Here is an 18232-nt window from a genome sequence, read left to right as displayed (position 1 = left end):
AAACTCTCTCCAAGAGCGAAAGACCCAACAATAATGAAAAAAAAAACGTGCAGCCTATATATTGTGAGTACTAGAAATTAAACTCATATAAAAGCACATATATTTGTCATGTATAAATGGCATTAAGAGTCTCTATATGTACACTTTCTATTTCATGATACCCTAGGCACATATTATATATATTTTACAACATATAAATAGAAAAATTGGACAGTTAAACCATGTCGATATTTTAAATATATATGCACAGTTAAAATATGTTATGATTCTGATATTTAATCAAATTGTTCCAAGATGAACTATCTCCCTCTAGGATTCTAGCTGTCTCTGAAAAAAATACTATAGCTTCCATAATTTTTTGACTTTTTATTGAGATCAAACAATTAAAACTTTGCCTATCAATAATTTTCTCAATATTTATTTTAGAGACACTTTTTTATTGAGATCAAACAATTAAAACTTTGCCTATCAATAATTTTCTCAATATTTATTTTAGAGACACTATAACATGATATTTAGATTAATCTTAAAAAGCACTCCTTCCGTTTTGTATTGTAAGCTGCTTTAATTTTTTTTGTCAAACATTTTTAGTTTGGTCAAGTTTATAAAAAAATTTGGTAACATCTACAACACCAAATTTATTTTATTATAATATTGAATATATTTTAATAATATGTTTGTTTATAATTACTTAAAAATATTTGAATAGAAAAAAGTCGAAACAATTTATAATACTCCCTCCATCTTTTTTTTATAGTCATATTTTATCTTGGCACACAGACCAAGGATAAGTAATTCTACTTATCATCTATTTAAACATACTACTAGCCATTCCTCATAAACAAGCGGTTCATTAATATTTACATTTCTCGATGCCCATGTAGCCAATTTTGTGTGGAAGAATGGAGAGTCACATATTAAATCCGAGAAAGTCATTAAGATGATAGGTTGTTGGATTGAAATATGCCTATCAAAAATAATTTTTTCAGATTTGAAAATATAACTATCAAAAATAGATATAGGGAGTATAAAACAGAGCGAGTAATTTAATAAAATTAATTATACCTAAAGATATATCTTAAAGATCATGCTGTTATAAGTATGTTGAGAATTATTGAATATATTTATAAACCGAGATAGCTCTATAGCTAGAAAACGCAAACACAGGGTAGGGCCCCAGTTAATTAATCACCGACGCGGACACACAAGTAACCGGCCGGCCGTTGATCGGCATGCCAGTAGTACACTAAAATTGTAAAGTACGAGAAGGCATGCAGTGCTCCACTCCACTGATGTATGTAAACAAATTTAACTCTTGCAGCTGATGGGCCATCATGCTAGCTATGTATGTGCATAATACTATGCATTTATATTGTTTTTTTGCTGCAAGCACCGGCACCGCGTGCCCTCCGAAAGGTGAGGAATATGAGTTAACAAATTGGGAGCTGGGACTATACTGACTTTCCTCCCAATTTCGCCTTAGCCATAGCTTAGCTTAGCCGGCCGAAAGTCAGAGAACTCTATCTCTCACAGGTAGCAGTAGAGTATACTACTGTACTGTACACTGCCCATGCATGCAACCATGCCGTTGTAGTAGTAGTAGTCTACATGTACACTCCATTCATGCCACATACATACATATACATGTAGATCGAGCTACAGCACTTGGTTTTGGTTTGAGAGGTTTTGGATGCAGATCAGGTATTAATTATAATTAATTGGTCGTGTGGTCTAACAGACACACCATGCATGGACCTTGATGTGTTGTCAACTTGTCAAGTGTGAAACCTTAAGATTGTTGTGATTGTTGTGCTAGGCCTGCCGGTTTGTGTGATGACCCTTAGAAAGATTTGCAAACTGTGACAACTTTGCTTCAAACTATATTATAAAGAAGACATGTACAATCATGCTGCCATGTACACATATGCTAAGGTAGTGTGCCTCCATAAAACCAAGAATGGACGATATGTGGTAAATCTGTTAAATTGAAAGAAATCTCTATTAACGCAAACACAAGTCTGGATAAATGGAAGGACTAGGGTTTAAACTCAGCTGGTTGATGAAGTATAGTGTAGAAGTCAAGCTAGGTATGGTCCTATATAGATAGAGATCTTTGCGAGATTCAATTTATCAGATGATCGATCTCACCGAGAGTTTTTTTTTCCAAAAGTATTTTTACTGAATGAACTTCAATAAAATTTGAAAAATCAAATGGATCTGAAATTTCCTGCAAATAATCTAAATAATGGTCAATGCAATGACCTTGAGAAACAACTCATCACCTCTGACTTTACCACCGACCAAGAGCTGGCTCCTTCCTACAAAAAGGAATAAGTTTTAAACATAACACTAATTTTATTTGGCTACAATATTTTATATAGTATGTGAAAAAACATACCAACAATCTGACTTGTAATTTCTCAAAAAATGAAGTCAAGATCCATTCAACACCAAAACATCAAAAATATTTTTTTATCCCAAATTGGCGCCCACAATTCCACTTCTATTAACTTAAGAAAAAGACACTCCATTATCCATCCAAAAAAAATCATTTCTAACAATTCTCAAATAAATCAGTAGTGAGACAATGGTGCCAATCATTAATACTCTTTGTTGTATTTCCTAGGCTCCAAATTAATGCCTATGTTTTAGCATTATTGGCTGTAAAATGTGTAAATGAAGTTTTTGTGAGAAAATTTGAATGCTAGAAATGAAATCTTTATAGGACAAAAGAAGTAGTACGGTAGAGCCAATGCCAGAACTGAAATTAGTACTCTCAAACTATATTCAGATGCGTGTGTTGGTTTATTTTAGGATTCGTGCATAAAAGTTGGTTTATTTTGAAATGTAGGAAGCACTTATACCTCTAAAATCCATACAATCTCTTCTGTTCCAAAATAAGCGCGCCATATAGTTCAAATTATCCAAAATAAGCACAACCGTGTAGTTCAAACTTTGGACTATATGTGGCTGCGTATATTTTGGGACAGAGGGAGTAGAAAATATCAAGACACTAATACATTTGTCAAAAAATAATTTTATATTTTTAATACTATTTCTACGACTATTTAATTAGTTCTTTTTTATAAAAAAAAAGGTAGGGTCGAAAGACGGTGCCGATGTCCAACGGTCCAAGACATAGAGTGAAAAAGAAAGTATACCTCCACACACCTAAACAAACGATGTATCGATCGAGTGCACAGGCACAGCTACACACGCGCTGAGAGAGTGCTCATTTCCAAGTTTTCAACCACCCTCTCCCTCCCCTATTTATACCCCCCTCCCGCCCTTCACTCCCTTCACCACCTTCCCCCTCCTCCTCATCCTTGCCTTGCCTAGCTACTCTCATATCTCACCCTACTTACTTACTTCCTCGCTCTCGCTGTCCCTCGCTCACTCTCACAGTCTCACTCCGGCCGGTCAGGCGCGGGCGGCTATGGCGGCGAGGGTGGTGTGGGTGAACGGGCCGATCGTGGTCGGGGCGGGGCCGGCGGGGCTGTCGGTGGCGGCGTGCCTGCGCGAGCGCGGCGTGCCGTCGGTGCTCCTGGAGCGCGCCGACTGCATCGCGTCGCTGTGGCAGCGCCGCACCTACGACCGCCTCCGCCTCCACCTCCCCAAGCACTTCTGCGAGCTCCCCGGGATGCCCTTCCCGGACGGCTACCCGGAGTACCCCGACCGCCGCCAGTTCGTCGACTACCTCCAGGCCTACGCCGCGCGCGCCGGCGTCGAGCCGCGCTTCAACCAGTCCGTCACCTCCGCGCGCTACGACGACGCCGCGGGGCTCTGGCGCGTGCGCGCCGAGGACGTCAGCGTCGATGCGGCGGGCGACGTCACGGAGTACATCGGGCGGTGGCTGGTGGTGGCCACGGGGGAGAACGCGGAGCGCGTCGTGCCGGAGATCGACGGCGCGGACGACTTCGAGGGCCCCGTGTCCCACGTCGCCGAGTACAAGTCCGGCGCCGCGTACCGCGGCAAGCGCGTCCTCGTCGTCGGCTGCGGCAACTCCGGCATGGAGGTCTGCCTCGACCTCTGCCACCACAATGCCCTCCCCGCCATGGTCGTCCGGGACTCGGTGAGCATCCAATGTCCATGCATGCAAAACTACACACACACACACACACACACACACACACAATATATATATATATATATATATATATATATATATATATATATATATATATATATATATATATATATATATATATATATATATATATATATATATATATATATATATATATATATATATATATATATATTTGATATGATCGAATTGAGCGCCATGTCTGACCTGTTGCTATGTGATGGCAAGAAGGTGCACGTCCTGCCGCGGGAGATGCTGGGCGTGGCGACGTTCTCGGTGGCCGTCTTCCTCCTCCGGTTCCTGCCGCTGTGGGTGGTGGACAGGATCCTGGTCGTCCTGGCATGGCTCTTCCTCGGCGACCTCGCCAAGATCGGCATCACCAGGCCATCCAGGGGGCCCCTCGAGCTCAAGAACACCAGGGGGAGGACGCCCGTGCTCGACATCGGCGCGCTCGCCAGGATCCGCTCCGGCGACATCGAGGTCGTGCCCGGGATCAGGAGGCTCCTCCGCGGCGGCGCCGAGCTCGTCGACGGCCGCCGCGTCCCGGCCGACGCCGTCATACTGGCCACCGGATACCAAAGCAACGTCCCCCAGTGGCTCAAGGTAAATTCGTTAATTAATTATTACTTAAACTTACTACTTACTAGTATTATTAATTGCAGTTACGATAGTGGGCAGCTTTTGAAACTTTAACGTAACAATATTTAATCGGAACTGAGTTTTAAAAGTGAAAACAATTACGGAAAGAACACCACCTAAGTTCCAACTCAAAGCTTAATTTATTCTCCAAGGACTTAATTTATGAGAGGACAAAGCAAGGTGTATTCTGCCGGAAAAGGCTTCTAAAAAAAGATGGATAATGATGCCTAACAAAGTTAGGGCTTTCTAATGTTAATTTGGCAGTTAGAAAGATGTTAGGTACTAAAAAGTGTGCTCCATGTTGTTGTACTTTATTTTAATCACGAAAATCATTTCACTGATTAATTTCTTAATTGCTTGTCATGATTAGGGAAGTGACTTCTTCACACAAGAGGGGTACCCAAGGGTGCCATTCCCAGATGGTTGGAAGGGGGAGTCAGGGCTCTACTCTGTTGGCTTCACAAGGAGAGGCCTCTCTGGTGTCTCCTCAGATGCTGTTAAGGTTGCACAGGACATTGCCATGGCATGGAACCACCAAACCGCCACCACAAGATGATTGATTTAACTTGCTAAGGAATTAACCATGATCAGCTTGCTAACTGCAAACAAATTGCAATTAATCAAATATCTTGAGGCGCAACATGGCACTCAACTGGCTAAGAACTGCATGCTACAAACTCTGTTCAGAGACAGACACCAAAATATTCAGAAACCAAGTCAGGGTCCAAAAAAAAACTATAAAACAGGGGGGAGATGAAGCTTCAGAGTAGATGAAGCTTCAGAGTTCAGGAGATGGATGCCACAACAAAGGGGAAAAAAAGGGGTGCTATGGATGCTAGGTTTAACATTGATGAGGAGGCCAGATTAAGATGCATCAAGTAGAGCCCAAATTTTGTTGTACCCATGGGCCTTTATGTACAGAATGTTATGTAGTGGAGCTTGTGTACATCTAATGGTTGGTAGGGAATCTAGAGTTGACATTCATATGTACTTGGTTAATGTTTACGTAATATGGAGGTGATGATGATGAGACGCAATTTCGATTTATAATATTTCTTAAGTTTTTTTAAAAAAATTAATAAATAGCCTTTAGTAAAGTTGTCTGTCTATGCTACTTGGAAGATGCTTCCTTACTCTGCCAAAAGGAGAACTACACTATGCTTCACTTATTTATAATTGACAACTTGATATCCCGTAATAATAGCTGTACCGAATAATGAAGATTTCTGGTTAGTCATGTCAGCAGTCTCATTTGGTTATGTCTCAAGTCTTGTCACGAAAAACATTCCCCAATCGATACAACATTCCACCGAGAACGCCCCCCCCCCCCCCTCTCGCAGCAGCAGCTTTCATGATCTCATTGCTTTCGTGAACCACTTGATTAAGAGAAGTATTAAACTGTTGGTATTTAATATGAATACAGCTCTTACAGAGCATCTGTAGGATGATCCAATGGACTGATTATCCAGTAGACAATTCTATCTTTATCCTATTGCATAACTCCAGAACTTTTTGCATAACTCCAAATGTTAATCAATTACCATCATTATCTGCGTCCTCAATAAATGCAAGACATACAAAGTTGATTGCTGAAAGAAATATAAACATTTTTTTTTTACTTTTGGCATTATATAACATTTTGATCACAATACCAGACATATACTCTACCTAGTGGGATGCAACTTTAAAGGAAAAAAAATCAATCAAGTTATATACAAATATCAGATAAAGCTATTCATTAAAACTTTGAAACCTTCCCTGTGTTTAAAGAGATAATACCTTACATCCGAGTTTTCACTCATTCCTTCCATGCTCCTATGATATGTTTGATCCCCTGCAGACCATTAAGTTTCATTTTTTATCTTGTATGTGTCCAGAGCTTCATCTTCTTATCCCCTGCAGACAGTTGAGTTTTCACTAGCAGCTGGTCGTTGTGGCCAGCACAAAAGAACAATTGCCCTCCAATATTTCTTCTTCCTCGCCGGCTTCTTAAACTTGTCCTGTTTAGAGTTTTGACATATTGTTAATAAAGAATTAATCTTCAGTTCATATATGTGATTGGGTATTTCCTCTAAGGTCATTGCCAGCTTGAGTTGGGAACTCTTCAACCATGGCACACAAAACGAAACGATGGTTTAGTGCATGATTAATTAAGTAATCCCTCCGTCCCATACGAAATCAACCTAGTACTGGATGTGACACATCCTAGTACTACAAATTTAGACATAACTCTGTCCATATTCGTTATAATAGAATGCGTCACATTCAGTCCTAAATTAGTTTTTTTTGAGACGGAGGGAGTATTAGCTAAAAAATAGAAAAATGGATTAATATGATTATTAAAGTAACTTTTCTATAGAAATTTTTTGTAAAAATTGTACCGTTTAGCAGTTTAGCAGTTTGGAAAGCGCGTGCTAGAAAAACAAGAGAGGTGAAGTTGGAAAAGTAAACTAAAGAACACAGCCTTAGAATATAATCGAATGGAAAGTTATGTACATGTGAGGAATTTTGTCATACATACAAGTGACTAAAGAGCTATTTGTAGAAGCCTATAATGTTAATTTGTTGCACATGAATTGAAATTTACCTCGTAATTCCAAAGGTGTTGCTAAAAAAACATACTCCCTCCATCCCAAAATATATAAGAAGTTTTAGTTGGATGTGACACATTCTAGTACTACGAATCTAGATAGGCAGCATGTCCCATCCAACCAAAACTCCTTATATTTTGGGACAGGGGGAGTAGATGAAACCTTAACATAAATCTGAAGAAAAAAAAAACAGTGACAATAACATTGGTGCAAATCCTTCATTATGTGCTGTTTAGATTGTACAAGTAGTCCTTACACCTGCCTTTATTTCTGCACAAGGCACATCTTAATCATTATGGAGGATTCCTGGATTGCAGTTTTGACTACTTCATGCCAGCAGCCCATTGACTCGAAATTATAGTTTCTTCCTTCTCATAAAGGAATAAACTATACCAAAAAAAAAATAGGTGCAGGGCCTACCAGTCTGCCTTCCTAAGATCAGATGGTGAAGTGCATACCAATCTAGTCACCATTTAAGGTGTTAAAAACTTTGGAGGATGGAAAAGACACTATGGCATAGCGCGTGAATATAGTATTTTAAAATTTTGTTCATAGTATGGACCCCAACTACTCCACCCCATGAAGATTTTAATTTTCCTTTTTCATTTGCCTCACAAAAACTCCATCTTTAATGCAATCAACGTAATGTAGTTTAAGAAGTGAGGATAAATATATTGGAGTTTAAGAAAATAGGAGACAAACACGTTGGAGTGTGAGAAAGTAAGGGCTGTTTAGAAAATAGGGACTTGCCCAAGCGCCTACCCAAGATCAGATTCGAGGGTAGATAAGAACGGAGCGAGGTTATCCCCAAAGAGAGACCCTTGTAGCCTTTTTGGGTTTATATTGGTATATGTAAGATAGGTAAAAATAAACTCTTTTGAGACGGAGGCATAAAACATTGTATGCACTATATAACTATAAGTAACTGCTGCTAAAAGAATTCAGATCACCTGCCATTGATAGTGCTCATAGGGAAGTTCACAAGAGATTTCTGGGTAGCAAGCGTACCAGAGGTGTAGAAGAGCGTGGCCACTGGAAGGGGAATGAATATATTTGATTTTGCAGAGCATCGATAATGCCTTAGCTGTATCTGTATCGATGTACGTGGCCTTTTCAATTCGGCAACTGGATACGTCAGAAGCCTCTGTCGACTTGCACACTGCAGCACACGATTATCATCAGCCAGCCCCCGTCCGCTGTCAGCAACTGCACAAGGTTCCCCCATCGACTGTTAGGACAAGCTATAGTATGCCCATTGTATCGTACTTTGAACCCCAAAAATCAACGTGCCACGTGCACGTGTCCGTACACGTGACAGGGACGACGGGTGCCCTCCAATATCAGCCTTATAGTGCCCAGCTTCATTAGATGATGAATGATCAGCAGCATTCTAATTGCCTGCTTATACTTATACACGACAGGTGCCCACGTAGTATGAATGTATGCAGCCAAAGTGGGACGTACGTATGTATGTGAGTATGTCTTGACATTATGGTGTAGGAGGGGGATCAGCAGGTCTGGTCTGAGCTGTATCGGAGAATTTCACGGTGTAAGCTTCGGGAGACACGCTCGCTCGCTCTCCCATGTGGTCCAAATCGGTGAAAGCATCAACCTCATTCAGCAGGGCCGTAACTGTCAAATGATGATGCAACATGCCAGGTGCTCCAACAGGATTAGTCCCCAACTTCAGCTTTCAAACATTCCTTCTCACTGATCATCCCAAAGCTGGTGCATGCACACACGCACGCGGCATGCTGTGTCATCTTAACTGTCATCCACACGACGACGAACAGCCCACTCGGTTAAGGTCCAGCGATGGTATAGCTTACTCTAGTGAGATTTTCGTGTTTTGGGTTGAACTTGAGAGTCTTGATATACATAGCCACCATCGCAACATTAGCTTCCTGAGCAATATGAGACCTGAGTTACTGCCACCATCCATGGCTGATAAAGGACAGGGGAATATACCAATGACAAACAGGATTGTAACAGATGGATTGAAGAGGGTGAGGGAGGGGGGATCACCTAGATGGAGGCGCAGTAGGGTGGTGCCAATCACGTACGGACAGGCAGCCAATCCGAGTATCCAACAACGCGCAATCATGGCGGGGGTGCTACGGGCACCAGAACAGGATGACAGAAAATGAAATGATCCTTCCATCCTTCCCTCCATCCTGTTTTTTCCAGCCTCTGTGTCCCATTCCAGCGATCTCACTGGCCGCGAGAGCGACGTCCCAAGAGGGCGACGCGCCCGCCCCGCCCAGCCCGCGGGGCCACGCCAGAAGGAATAAATGGGGATCCCGGCCCCAGCAGCTACCGTCGCTGTCCCGAAGGAGAGCCCAAAGGTGCCGACGGGGGCCTCGCCGTTTGCCAGCTCTGCTAGCCTTGCCCATGTGACAGCCACATGATCCCACCCTCCGACATGGCGCCCGAGGCGCGGCGCTGCCCGGCCTTGGCCGTGCAGTGGAATCGCGCCGCGCCCGGAGCAACTGTGCCGCCGGCTGGCTGGCCTCGGTGCTGTGGTGCCGCCGGCGGTCCTCCAGCTGGCCCGGCCGCCAGGATACTTACTTCTTGCTCAAGTGCGTACTTTTGGATCCAACAGTGGCGCGGTGGATCCCATCCACGTGAGTTCTTCATGGGCAGACGGGGCTCAATAGCACAAGGTACAACTTCATGATTGGCTGGTTATCAGTGCTCTGTCAGGTCCACATCACAATTACTTCGTGAGGGCAACCCACAAGACGATCGAGAATAAAAATGAGGTTACAATATGGGTAATGAGCAATGCCTGTAAGAATTGCCGTTTGATAGACGGAATGATAGATGCCAGGAACTGGTGGTAAAAGGCAAGCATGTACCTGATGTGAACCATCTCTGCTGTTGCCTTTTGTGCGAAATTACCTCCTTTGAGTAGAGCAAGCCAGTCCAAAGAAAGGGCACTGTGTATATGTATCCAGCTTTCCTGAAGCAGAAATCAACTCAGAAGTGGACAAGCCTCTCAAAACAATAATATTTGGTGTAGGTGAGCTTTATAATCATATTAAATGACTCAACAAGCTATAAGTATGCCGCTATCTACAAGACAAGCACGAGCAGCCTACACAAAGCATGTTTAAACCAGAATAATTAAGACATGGTACCAAAAAATTCAGATGAAAGGCTACAGTTCCTCAAGCTGTTCCAGTCAATAGCATGCTTAAATTGAGATTGTGCTCTTCTTTGTGCATGTGTGATGGCGAGGACCTAACCAACATGGAACTGTACGGCCCTAACTTTGCAAAATCCTGACTCACAAGTCAAGATATTCTGAAAAGGGCCACAAGACCAAACTTTCTGTCACCTCAGAAAGTGAATTCAGTGACGGCCCAATCAGGGAAGGACTGATTGATCTAGATGGCACCTTGCTCATGGCATTAACCAAAGCAAAGAATCACTTTTGACATCAGTTCCAAGCAATGCGGGAGAGGCAGATGAAATATGACAATTATCATGACGCAGGTCTGACAGTTTACCTCTTGATATCACATGGCCATCTGACTTCCTGTTTCCACTCTCACATCTGTCTGGGCATCAAAGATTACTGAAAAGTTAGCCAAACAAGCTGGTAAGAACAAATATTTTAATCAGAAAGAACTAAAACATGAAACAATGGAACAAATGATTAAAAATTGAAGTAGCAAAAACAAGGGGAAATATAAATTGTCACTCCATGATGTCATGGAAATATGCTACATACATTGTTTGCTCTCATCATCAGGAACACATTAACATAGCACAACACTTGGTTCAAGCCACAAGTAGAACACAGCAACATACACAAATGCAGATTTCATAACACCATCATTTATGCTTTCCTCTTACCATAGCAACAAAAGCATGCAAAATTACCACAACACCTACTGCAAGTTCATGCCAATAAAATGGTGGCCATCTTATCTCGTTTGGATGCTAAAATAAAGCTTTCTACTCAAGGGTTATAATGCCAAGAAAAGCCCCGTCTACCATTCTAAATACCTTTCATAACACCCATCATAGAGGTTAGCATGACAAAACATACGAATAAATAATGGGTCAAATTCAATACATGTATTACAGTATTGTTCAGAGCAAGTGTTAGTCTAGTACCGACCTCCATCTGGATACAGTATGGGGAATGATTACGTAATGTTATGATACTGAATGGCTGGTTATAATTTGCCCATCATATCTTGTATAATGATAGATGGGTGATGGCAACTGAACAGAAAATAATGAAATTGACATATCAAGAAACCGGATATGAACAAAGTCTTGAACAAATGCATTACTATACAAATATATCCAGCAATCTTTACAGAAACAACAGAGATTTACTGTCAATTCATGTCCCAGCATTATCAACCAACATTGATCACTACAAATGCTCCTCCAATGGTAACTATTTCTATAAGCATCACTCAACTGCAAGAACCATATGAAAATGGATCGCAAGTAAATACCAAGCACATTCACAAACAGTGAAAAGATAAGATGAAAAGGCTGTTATTGTTCACCAACTACTGATAGCAACCTAACAAGCCAAAACAAGAAAACGTATTTTGACCATGTTCTAAATATAACTAAGAAAGCATAATTGTGAACAATTTCTTGAGAGATACAGATTATAGCGCATAACATAGACCAGAACAATAATCACAGATTAATAACAGATACAAATTAACCAGCACTGATGAACAAGCCAAATGGCATTCCATAGACCAGAATAATAATCACAGAATTATGACAACAAAGATCTGTACATCTCAGCAAAATGTTACAACAATAGACCACAAGTTTTAAATGCAAGAATCAGGACAAGTTTTGCAGTAGAAATAGAGAAAGCCTCTGGATGTCATACCTGCTGTTGCATCACCTATGCAATCAAGCTTAATGTGTACACAGGGATTTATCTGTTTTGTACCACTCAATTCTGTCACAATTTGAAAGCCACGATCACTGTACACTGATCATGTAAGCGTCGAAGCAACTTCCTCATATGACAGAGCAGGGTTTCTCTATTCAATGAACCCCGATTGGTTTTCAATCATGGACCGCTATGCATTATCATTTCATCACTTCAACACGCGGTTTGTAGGTGTCTACAAGATAAGATTGCCAGATTGATGGAGATTTCGCGGTTGATAATGACAAGGAAGTTACAGAAGTTGCAAGCATAAATCAATATGAGGGTAGCTAGTGACCACTCAGTAATTGAACAGATACTACCATGAACCAGATCTCCCAATGAGGTCAGAGAGCTAAAGTGCTCCCCATTAGAATATGTTTTATTATCTGGTGCTAGTGTTCATTTGAGTCATACATGCTTCATATGTTGTTTGAAGTTGAAAACCCTACAAACACTCAAAGAAAATTGAGAAAAAAAATGAACTTGCCCCAGAAATGGACTGATACTCATAAACTGATCTTGGTCTTGGAAAACATCCCCTAAGATATAATCAACCCTGATTATTATCATTCAAACAAAATGCATTAAAATGCATATTCATTAACTGAGTGAATAGAAACCAAAGCACAGAATATGATATTTCCAACAACATCTGCATACCACAAACCCACAGCACTGCATTGTATGTACGATCTGGACATCTCGTGTAGCAAACCCCATATCAACTAAGCATGGCGGTGTTATCTAATTCAGTACCAACTAATTATGTCTATAGTCCCATAAGCACTCCAAGCATATTGGATTAATTCAAATATTTTATAACATGTGGAAGACAATCTAGTGGCCAATGGTTGTTGGCATTGCCCACAGTCTAAGGTCTAATGGTATTGCATCTATTTTGTAGTGCCAAGTATCTTATCCTCAGAATCCAACATTTAAACTTGATCAGAATGTCTTCATCAATAAGGCATACTTGATATGCACCAAAATAAATTTCAACAACCAGCTTGGCAGTCTACTGGCCTGGTAGGTGAAATGTCATTTTTCCTTGTATGTTGCATAATGCCCTTTACTTATATGGTTGACATAAATTCCTACCATGCATGCATTGCAAGGAGTACTAGTATTCTAGTCTAAAACAAGTACCCGCTCCCCCTCCAACATATTCTCAAGTAGATATTATTTTAAAATGGGTGGAGTTAAACTCCAAAAGAATTGCTACTAACAATACCCAATAATATATGTAAAAAGTATTAGTGTGAATTGCAGTCTGCACCTCCTTTAACCAATCTTTTCACTTTCAACCCTGTCTTCGATCTTTTCCTTCACCTTGAAGCCCATGTGCTGGTTCCCCACCACAGCCATTGTGGAAGCTAACTCGCTGGCAGGTCTACCACAAGCCACCGATGTGCTAGCTGGCCTCCCATGGTTGGGCCACCTGATCTGGAGCCACAATCGATCATCCTGTGCCTCACTGTGCGCCAGTCCAGATCTAGAGCAGCCTGGAGAAAGACCAGTCGGGCAGTGCAGCCAGGGGAGCCTCGCACAATGAGGAACTGGGCTGAGGCTGTTGCTGCCATTCATTGGTGAGAGAGGTTAGAGTTAGACTACTATAGAGCCGCTTGTCCGAAGTTCTCTGTTTGGGTGAATTTTTAGACAGCTTTCAAATTACTTCAACCCTTCTCAGACAACCAGACAGAAGGCCCAACTCGCTGTATTTATTCTTATTGTGTGATGAACATTTGTCAAGTATTAGTCCAAAATACTCAAGACCACAGTTCCTTTACCGAGTTGTTCTTGTTGGTATTAATGCTCACTAGGTGTCCCTTTTGCTGTTGGAACACATTCCTTCATGAGTTCAGAAACTTGTGAGCGGCTGGACTGAAGAGAAAATGAGTATGCGGGTCAGGAGGTGCTCATTAAATCAATGGTGCAAGCAATACCAATATATTCTATGAGTTGTTTCATGTTGTCAGTTTGTACATGCAAGAAAATCATGATCAGTAACACACTGGTGGACCAGCAATGCTGAGAAGTGAAGGATGTGACGGCAAAAGTGGAAAACCATTCAAAACCAAAGTCAAGTGCTTGAAATGCAGGGGTGAAGATTGCGAACAAATGCACAATCCTTATGGGCCAGGGTACGAGGAGAGCTATTATGAGTGTAGAGAAGCATAAGATCAGAGGCTTAATCAAAATGGTGGAGGAGATCAAGTGGTAACAACCCTTTGTCAGAATGTGGTCTATCTTGATTTCTTGAGTAGATGTAACTAAGAATTCTTGAATTCTAAGTTTCTGTGGGGAGGCCCAAAGAATACATTGCAACCGGTGTGGGCAAGGATGTAGGTTTTGATCTAGAAGAAGCAAAAGAAACTAAGGAATCTGGTAAGTTATGTTGCTGAACCAATAATGGACACCTTTAGACGTCACCTATGTCAAGATCAATATGCATATGGGAGTTACAATGAAGTGGAAAAGATTGGCACTTCAAATGATCATTAGAGTAGATCTTGAAAAGTTTTAAAGTGAGACACAGGCTCGCTAGTACTCTCACTTGGCCAACGCTCTTGTTTCTGAAGTTTGGTGCTCCGTGATGTTCTCTGCATGACATCAGAGCTATGAGAAGTACACGTGCTAAGCTAGTACCTGGATGTAGGCAGGCCTGCCTGTGGGAGCTGGTGCTTGGTTTCCTCTGTAACTGCGTTGCTAAGGATTATGCTCCTTCATATGATGAATGAAAATGAAGCCCCTGATTCACGAAAAAAAAGGGGGTGAAACTTCAGTCATAAAATGTGACATTAGCAGATTTGTGGCCAGTTTTATGGAGATCTAACAGTCATTATACTTCTAACAGTTTTATGGACATCCAAATACAAATAGTAATGGTCAAGGATTTGTATTGGAGACTGTGTCATCACGTCATAAATGACAAGTAAAATGAAACAGATGGATTACTTTTGTATGATGACACTATTTACACAGCATGCAGTTATGCACTGTTATATATAAAAATAACAATAAAAGATATTGTCAAACATATTTGGTTAACAATTTAACATGTTACCAATAAGCCCAAAGCAGGGCTCAAATCTCAACAGGAACAGCCAAAGAAGACTGTACTTCCAATGTTGTGTTTTCCACAACCCCGTTTCTAGGTTTCCCTGCAATTACCTTTTATATAAATAGGTCTACAACTGCTTCTAATATACAAACAAAACTCCAAATACATAAATAACAGAAAGTAATTAGTCTAACCCCTTCCACCTACCCTCTGAAGTACGAAACCCAGTGTTGTTCCTCTAAGTGATGAAAAAATGATTCAAATAATCCCCAGCAGCGGGTTTGGAGGCGGCAACTAACGTGGCTATGACATGGCGATGATTAGTTCCCATGTTTCAGTGTTCACTCCCATCTTCTTCCTCAGTTAATACCTTTTCCCGGTGGCCAGAGTGCAGCTGCACTCAGTAACCGAATTGAAGCAGCCCAGTGGCAATGAGCAACCATGTCAGCGCCATTTGCTCGAGTCATTGCACATCAACTACCATACTGGGAAAACCACCCCAGGATTATTTGAATCAGTTCCCATACATTAGGGTGTTAAAGACCCAATTTTGTAGTTCAAGGGATTTAGTAGACAGACCATACTACGTTAGTTGTATAGTAGACTTTTTCCTAACAAAAAGATGGAATTATGGGTTACTTGTGCATGAGGACATCAGAAGAATGGAAATTTTGGACAATTTCATCATTAAGGAACGCAATTTGTCGCTTTAGAAAGCAGACTCCAATACTAGAGGGTATAAGACAATGAGTATACAAAACTAAAGAAGCACTGTAGCTGTATTTATATATCAAAGCAGCCTATTCCAATAACTGTAGTGTCTGTTCATGTCCAATATAACAGGTTCCATAGCACAACCAGCTAAACAATGCTGCTAGGGTTCAGGGATATGCTGAGAGGACCATTAATAATTCATTGCAATCATTATTACCTCATTATGTTGGATTTATCCAACTAAAACCAGGGATCTTCTTCAATGCCCCTTGTTTAATCTTAGCCCTCACATGTTCGACAATATTCCAGCTTCCATCAAAGGCATGCAGATTAGATACTGAGACAAGATTAGATGGGTTCCCTTCTTCCAGTCTAAGAAGGTATCTGCAGGACAAATCTTGAATTTCTTTGTTATTGTGAACAATGGAGGCATCCAGAAGTGCTCCCCAGACACTAGGGCCTGGCTCTATACTCATTGACTTTATAAAGTCCAAGGCCTGATTAATCATCCCCGATCGACCAAGTAAATCAACTATGCAAGCAGACATCTCCTCAGTTGGATGAACTCCATAATCCTTCACCAGAGAGTTGTATATCTCAAGGCCCTTAAAAACCAACCCTGCCCTAGAACAAGCTGAAAGCACACCCAAGCCAGTTATGCTGTCTGGCTTAACCCCAGAAATATGCATCTGATCAAACAGGGCAACTGCTTCTGCACCCTTCCCATGAAGGCCATACCCCTGAATCATCGAACACCACGAGATCACATCTTTGCACCATCTACCATCATCAAAGATCTGCCGTGCATACCACAAGACCCCGCATTTGACGTACATAACAATCAAAGCATTGTTCAGGGATACTTCCCCAGACAATCCCATCCTGACCGCAAAGCCATGCACCTGTTTCCCAGCAGCCAAATCTGTGAGGGCCTCCACAGCTGAGAGCACACTAATCAGCGCAATCCTGTTTGGCAGAACAGCACCGATCACCCACATTGCCCGGAAAGCATCCACGGCATCCTCAAACATCCCGCTCTCTGTGAACCCTCCAACCATTGCAGTCCAAGAAACCACATTCCTCTGCTCCATCCCATCGAAAACCCGGCGTGCATGTCCTGGTTGGCCAACCCTGAAGTACATTGACACGAGGCTGCTCCCAACATGGAAATCGCCTGCCCCGCACATCCCACTCTTCAGAGCGAAGCAATGAAGCTCCCTGCCCCGGAGTTCGGACTCGCACGCTGGCAGGATCGACGAGACCGTGAACCGGTCCGGCACGCACCCGTCCTCGACCATGTGCCGCACGACGGGCCAGACGTCGACACCCGGGGGCGAGTGCGAGATGAGGGTGTTGTAGGTGGAGGCGGTGCGCGCGGGCATTTCGTCGAACAGCCTGCGCGCGAGGCCTGGCGACGCGGCGCGGAGGTAGAGGAGGAGGAAGGAGTTGGCGAGGACGGGGTCGGCGCGGAGGAGGCCGAGGCGGAGGGAGAAGGCGTGGAGGCACCCGGCGGCGGCGGCGGCGGCGGTGACGGAGGCGGAGGGAGAGTGGGCCGGCGGGAGGAGAGAGGCGGCGAGGGAGGAGAGCGTGAAGGCGTCGGGGCGGCGGCGCGGGAGGAGGAGGCGGCGGAAGAGGTGGAGCGGGAGGTGGGCGTGGGAGGAGGCGAGCGCGGAGAGGAGGGAGTTGAAGAACGGGAGCGGGACGGCGGCTGGGTCGGCGCGGACGGCGGCGAGGCGCGCCGCCACGGCCGGCGGGAGAGGCCGCATGCTTCGGTTTCGGGATCCAGGCGGCGCCCCGCCGGTGCCCGGCTGGACTTCCCACAAGGCAAATTAGAAAAAGGAATAAGTTCACCGGAGGTCCCTCAACTTAACAGCGAGATTAACATCCTTTAACCACAAACCCAAAATGTGTACCTCTAAACTCAACTAAACTGTTTAAAGGAGGTCCCATGGCAGTATTTTTGTCCGGTTTTACTCACATGGTATCCTAATCAGCAAAAGAAATTAAAAAAATTACGTGACATCCTAGTCAGCAAAAAATACTTCCATGGGACCTTCTTTGAACAGTTTGACTGAGTTTAGGAGTACACATTTCTGATGTTGTGGTTAAGTTGAGGGACCTCCAGTGAACTTATTCCTTAGAAAAATGATAACAGTTGGGCCGGTGGGCCGGTGAGGGAGAAAAAGGATGTTTTAATGCAATTTTCGCGTAGTTTT

The 18232-nt window shown here is 42.6% G+C and overlaps 2 protein-coding genes across 10 annotated transcripts; one reads left to right on the top strand and one right to left on the bottom strand.

Moving 5' to 3' along the window:
- Positions 1 to 3301: 3301 nt before the first annotated feature.
- LOC4343079 (probable indole-3-pyruvate monooxygenase YUCCA5) lies at positions 3302 to 5773 on the top strand. Its single transcript, XM_066312489.1, has 3 exons — positions 3302 to 4072; positions 4319 to 4690; positions 5097 to 5773. Exons 1-3 carry the CDS (start codon positions 3437 to 3439, stop codon positions 5280 to 5282), a joined length of 1194 nt encoding a protein of 397 aa, XP_066168586.1. The 5' UTR covers positions 3302 to 3436; the 3' UTR covers positions 5283 to 5773.
- Positions 5774 to 6312: 539 nt separating this feature from the next.
- On the bottom strand, positions 6313 to 17847 carry LOC4343078 (pentatricopeptide repeat-containing protein CRR2, chloroplastic). 9 transcript variants are annotated; one of them, XR_010742577.1, is made up of 9 exons: positions 16234 to 17847; positions 14888 to 14990; positions 14029 to 14122; positions 13518 to 13814; positions 10830 to 10897; positions 10176 to 10279; positions 9343 to 10013; positions 8326 to 9221; positions 6313 to 6726 (listed from the first exon to the last, which is right to left on the bottom strand). XR_010742577.1 is itself a non-coding variant. In XM_026026933.2 (2 exons), exon 1 carries the CDS (start codon positions 17780 to 17782, stop codon positions 16238 to 16240), a length of 1545 nt encoding a protein of 514 aa, XP_025882718.1. In that variant the 5' UTR covers positions 17783 to 17847; the 3' UTR covers positions 14654 to 14990; positions 16234 to 16237. The 9 variants fall into 9 exon arrangements, 1 of the variants encoding a protein (XP_025882718.1); XR_010742576.1 differs by having other exon boundaries at positions 13518 to 14122; XR_010742578.1 differs by lacking the exons at positions 13518 to 13814; positions 14029 to 14122 and adding an exon at positions 12194 to 12434 and having other exon boundaries at positions 9343 to 10036.
- Positions 17848 to 18232: the final 385 nt, after the last annotated feature.

This window comes from Oryza sativa, chromosome 7 (genome assembly GCF_034140825.1).
Source record: "Oryza sativa Japonica Group chromosome 7, ASM3414082v1".
Classification (NCBI taxonomy): domain Eukaryota; kingdom Viridiplantae; phylum Streptophyta; class Magnoliopsida; order Poales; family Poaceae; genus Oryza; species Oryza sativa.
The sequence above is the reverse complement of the archived record's forward strand: the minus strand, read 5'-3'. Positions and strand labels throughout refer to the sequence as shown.

Bases quoted from the DNA above. Each gene is read 5' to 3' on its own strand.
- LOC4343078 (XM_026026933.2), bottom strand. From the start codon at position 17,782: ATGCGGCCTCTCCCGCCGGCCGTGGCGGCGCGCCTCGCCGCCGTCCGC.
- LOC4343079 (XM_066312489.1), top strand. From the start codon at position 3,437: ATGGCGGCGAGGGTGGTGTGGGTGAACGGGCCGATCGTGGTCGGGGCG. The intron at 4,073-4,318 runs GTGAGCATCCAA...GATGGCAAGAAG, and splicing joins CCATGGTCGTCCGGGACTCG to GTGCACGTCCTGCCGCGGGA. The intron at 4,691-5,096 runs GTAAATTCGTTA...TGTCATGATTAG, and splicing joins ACGTCCCCCAGTGGCTCAAG to GGAAGTGACTTCTTCACACA.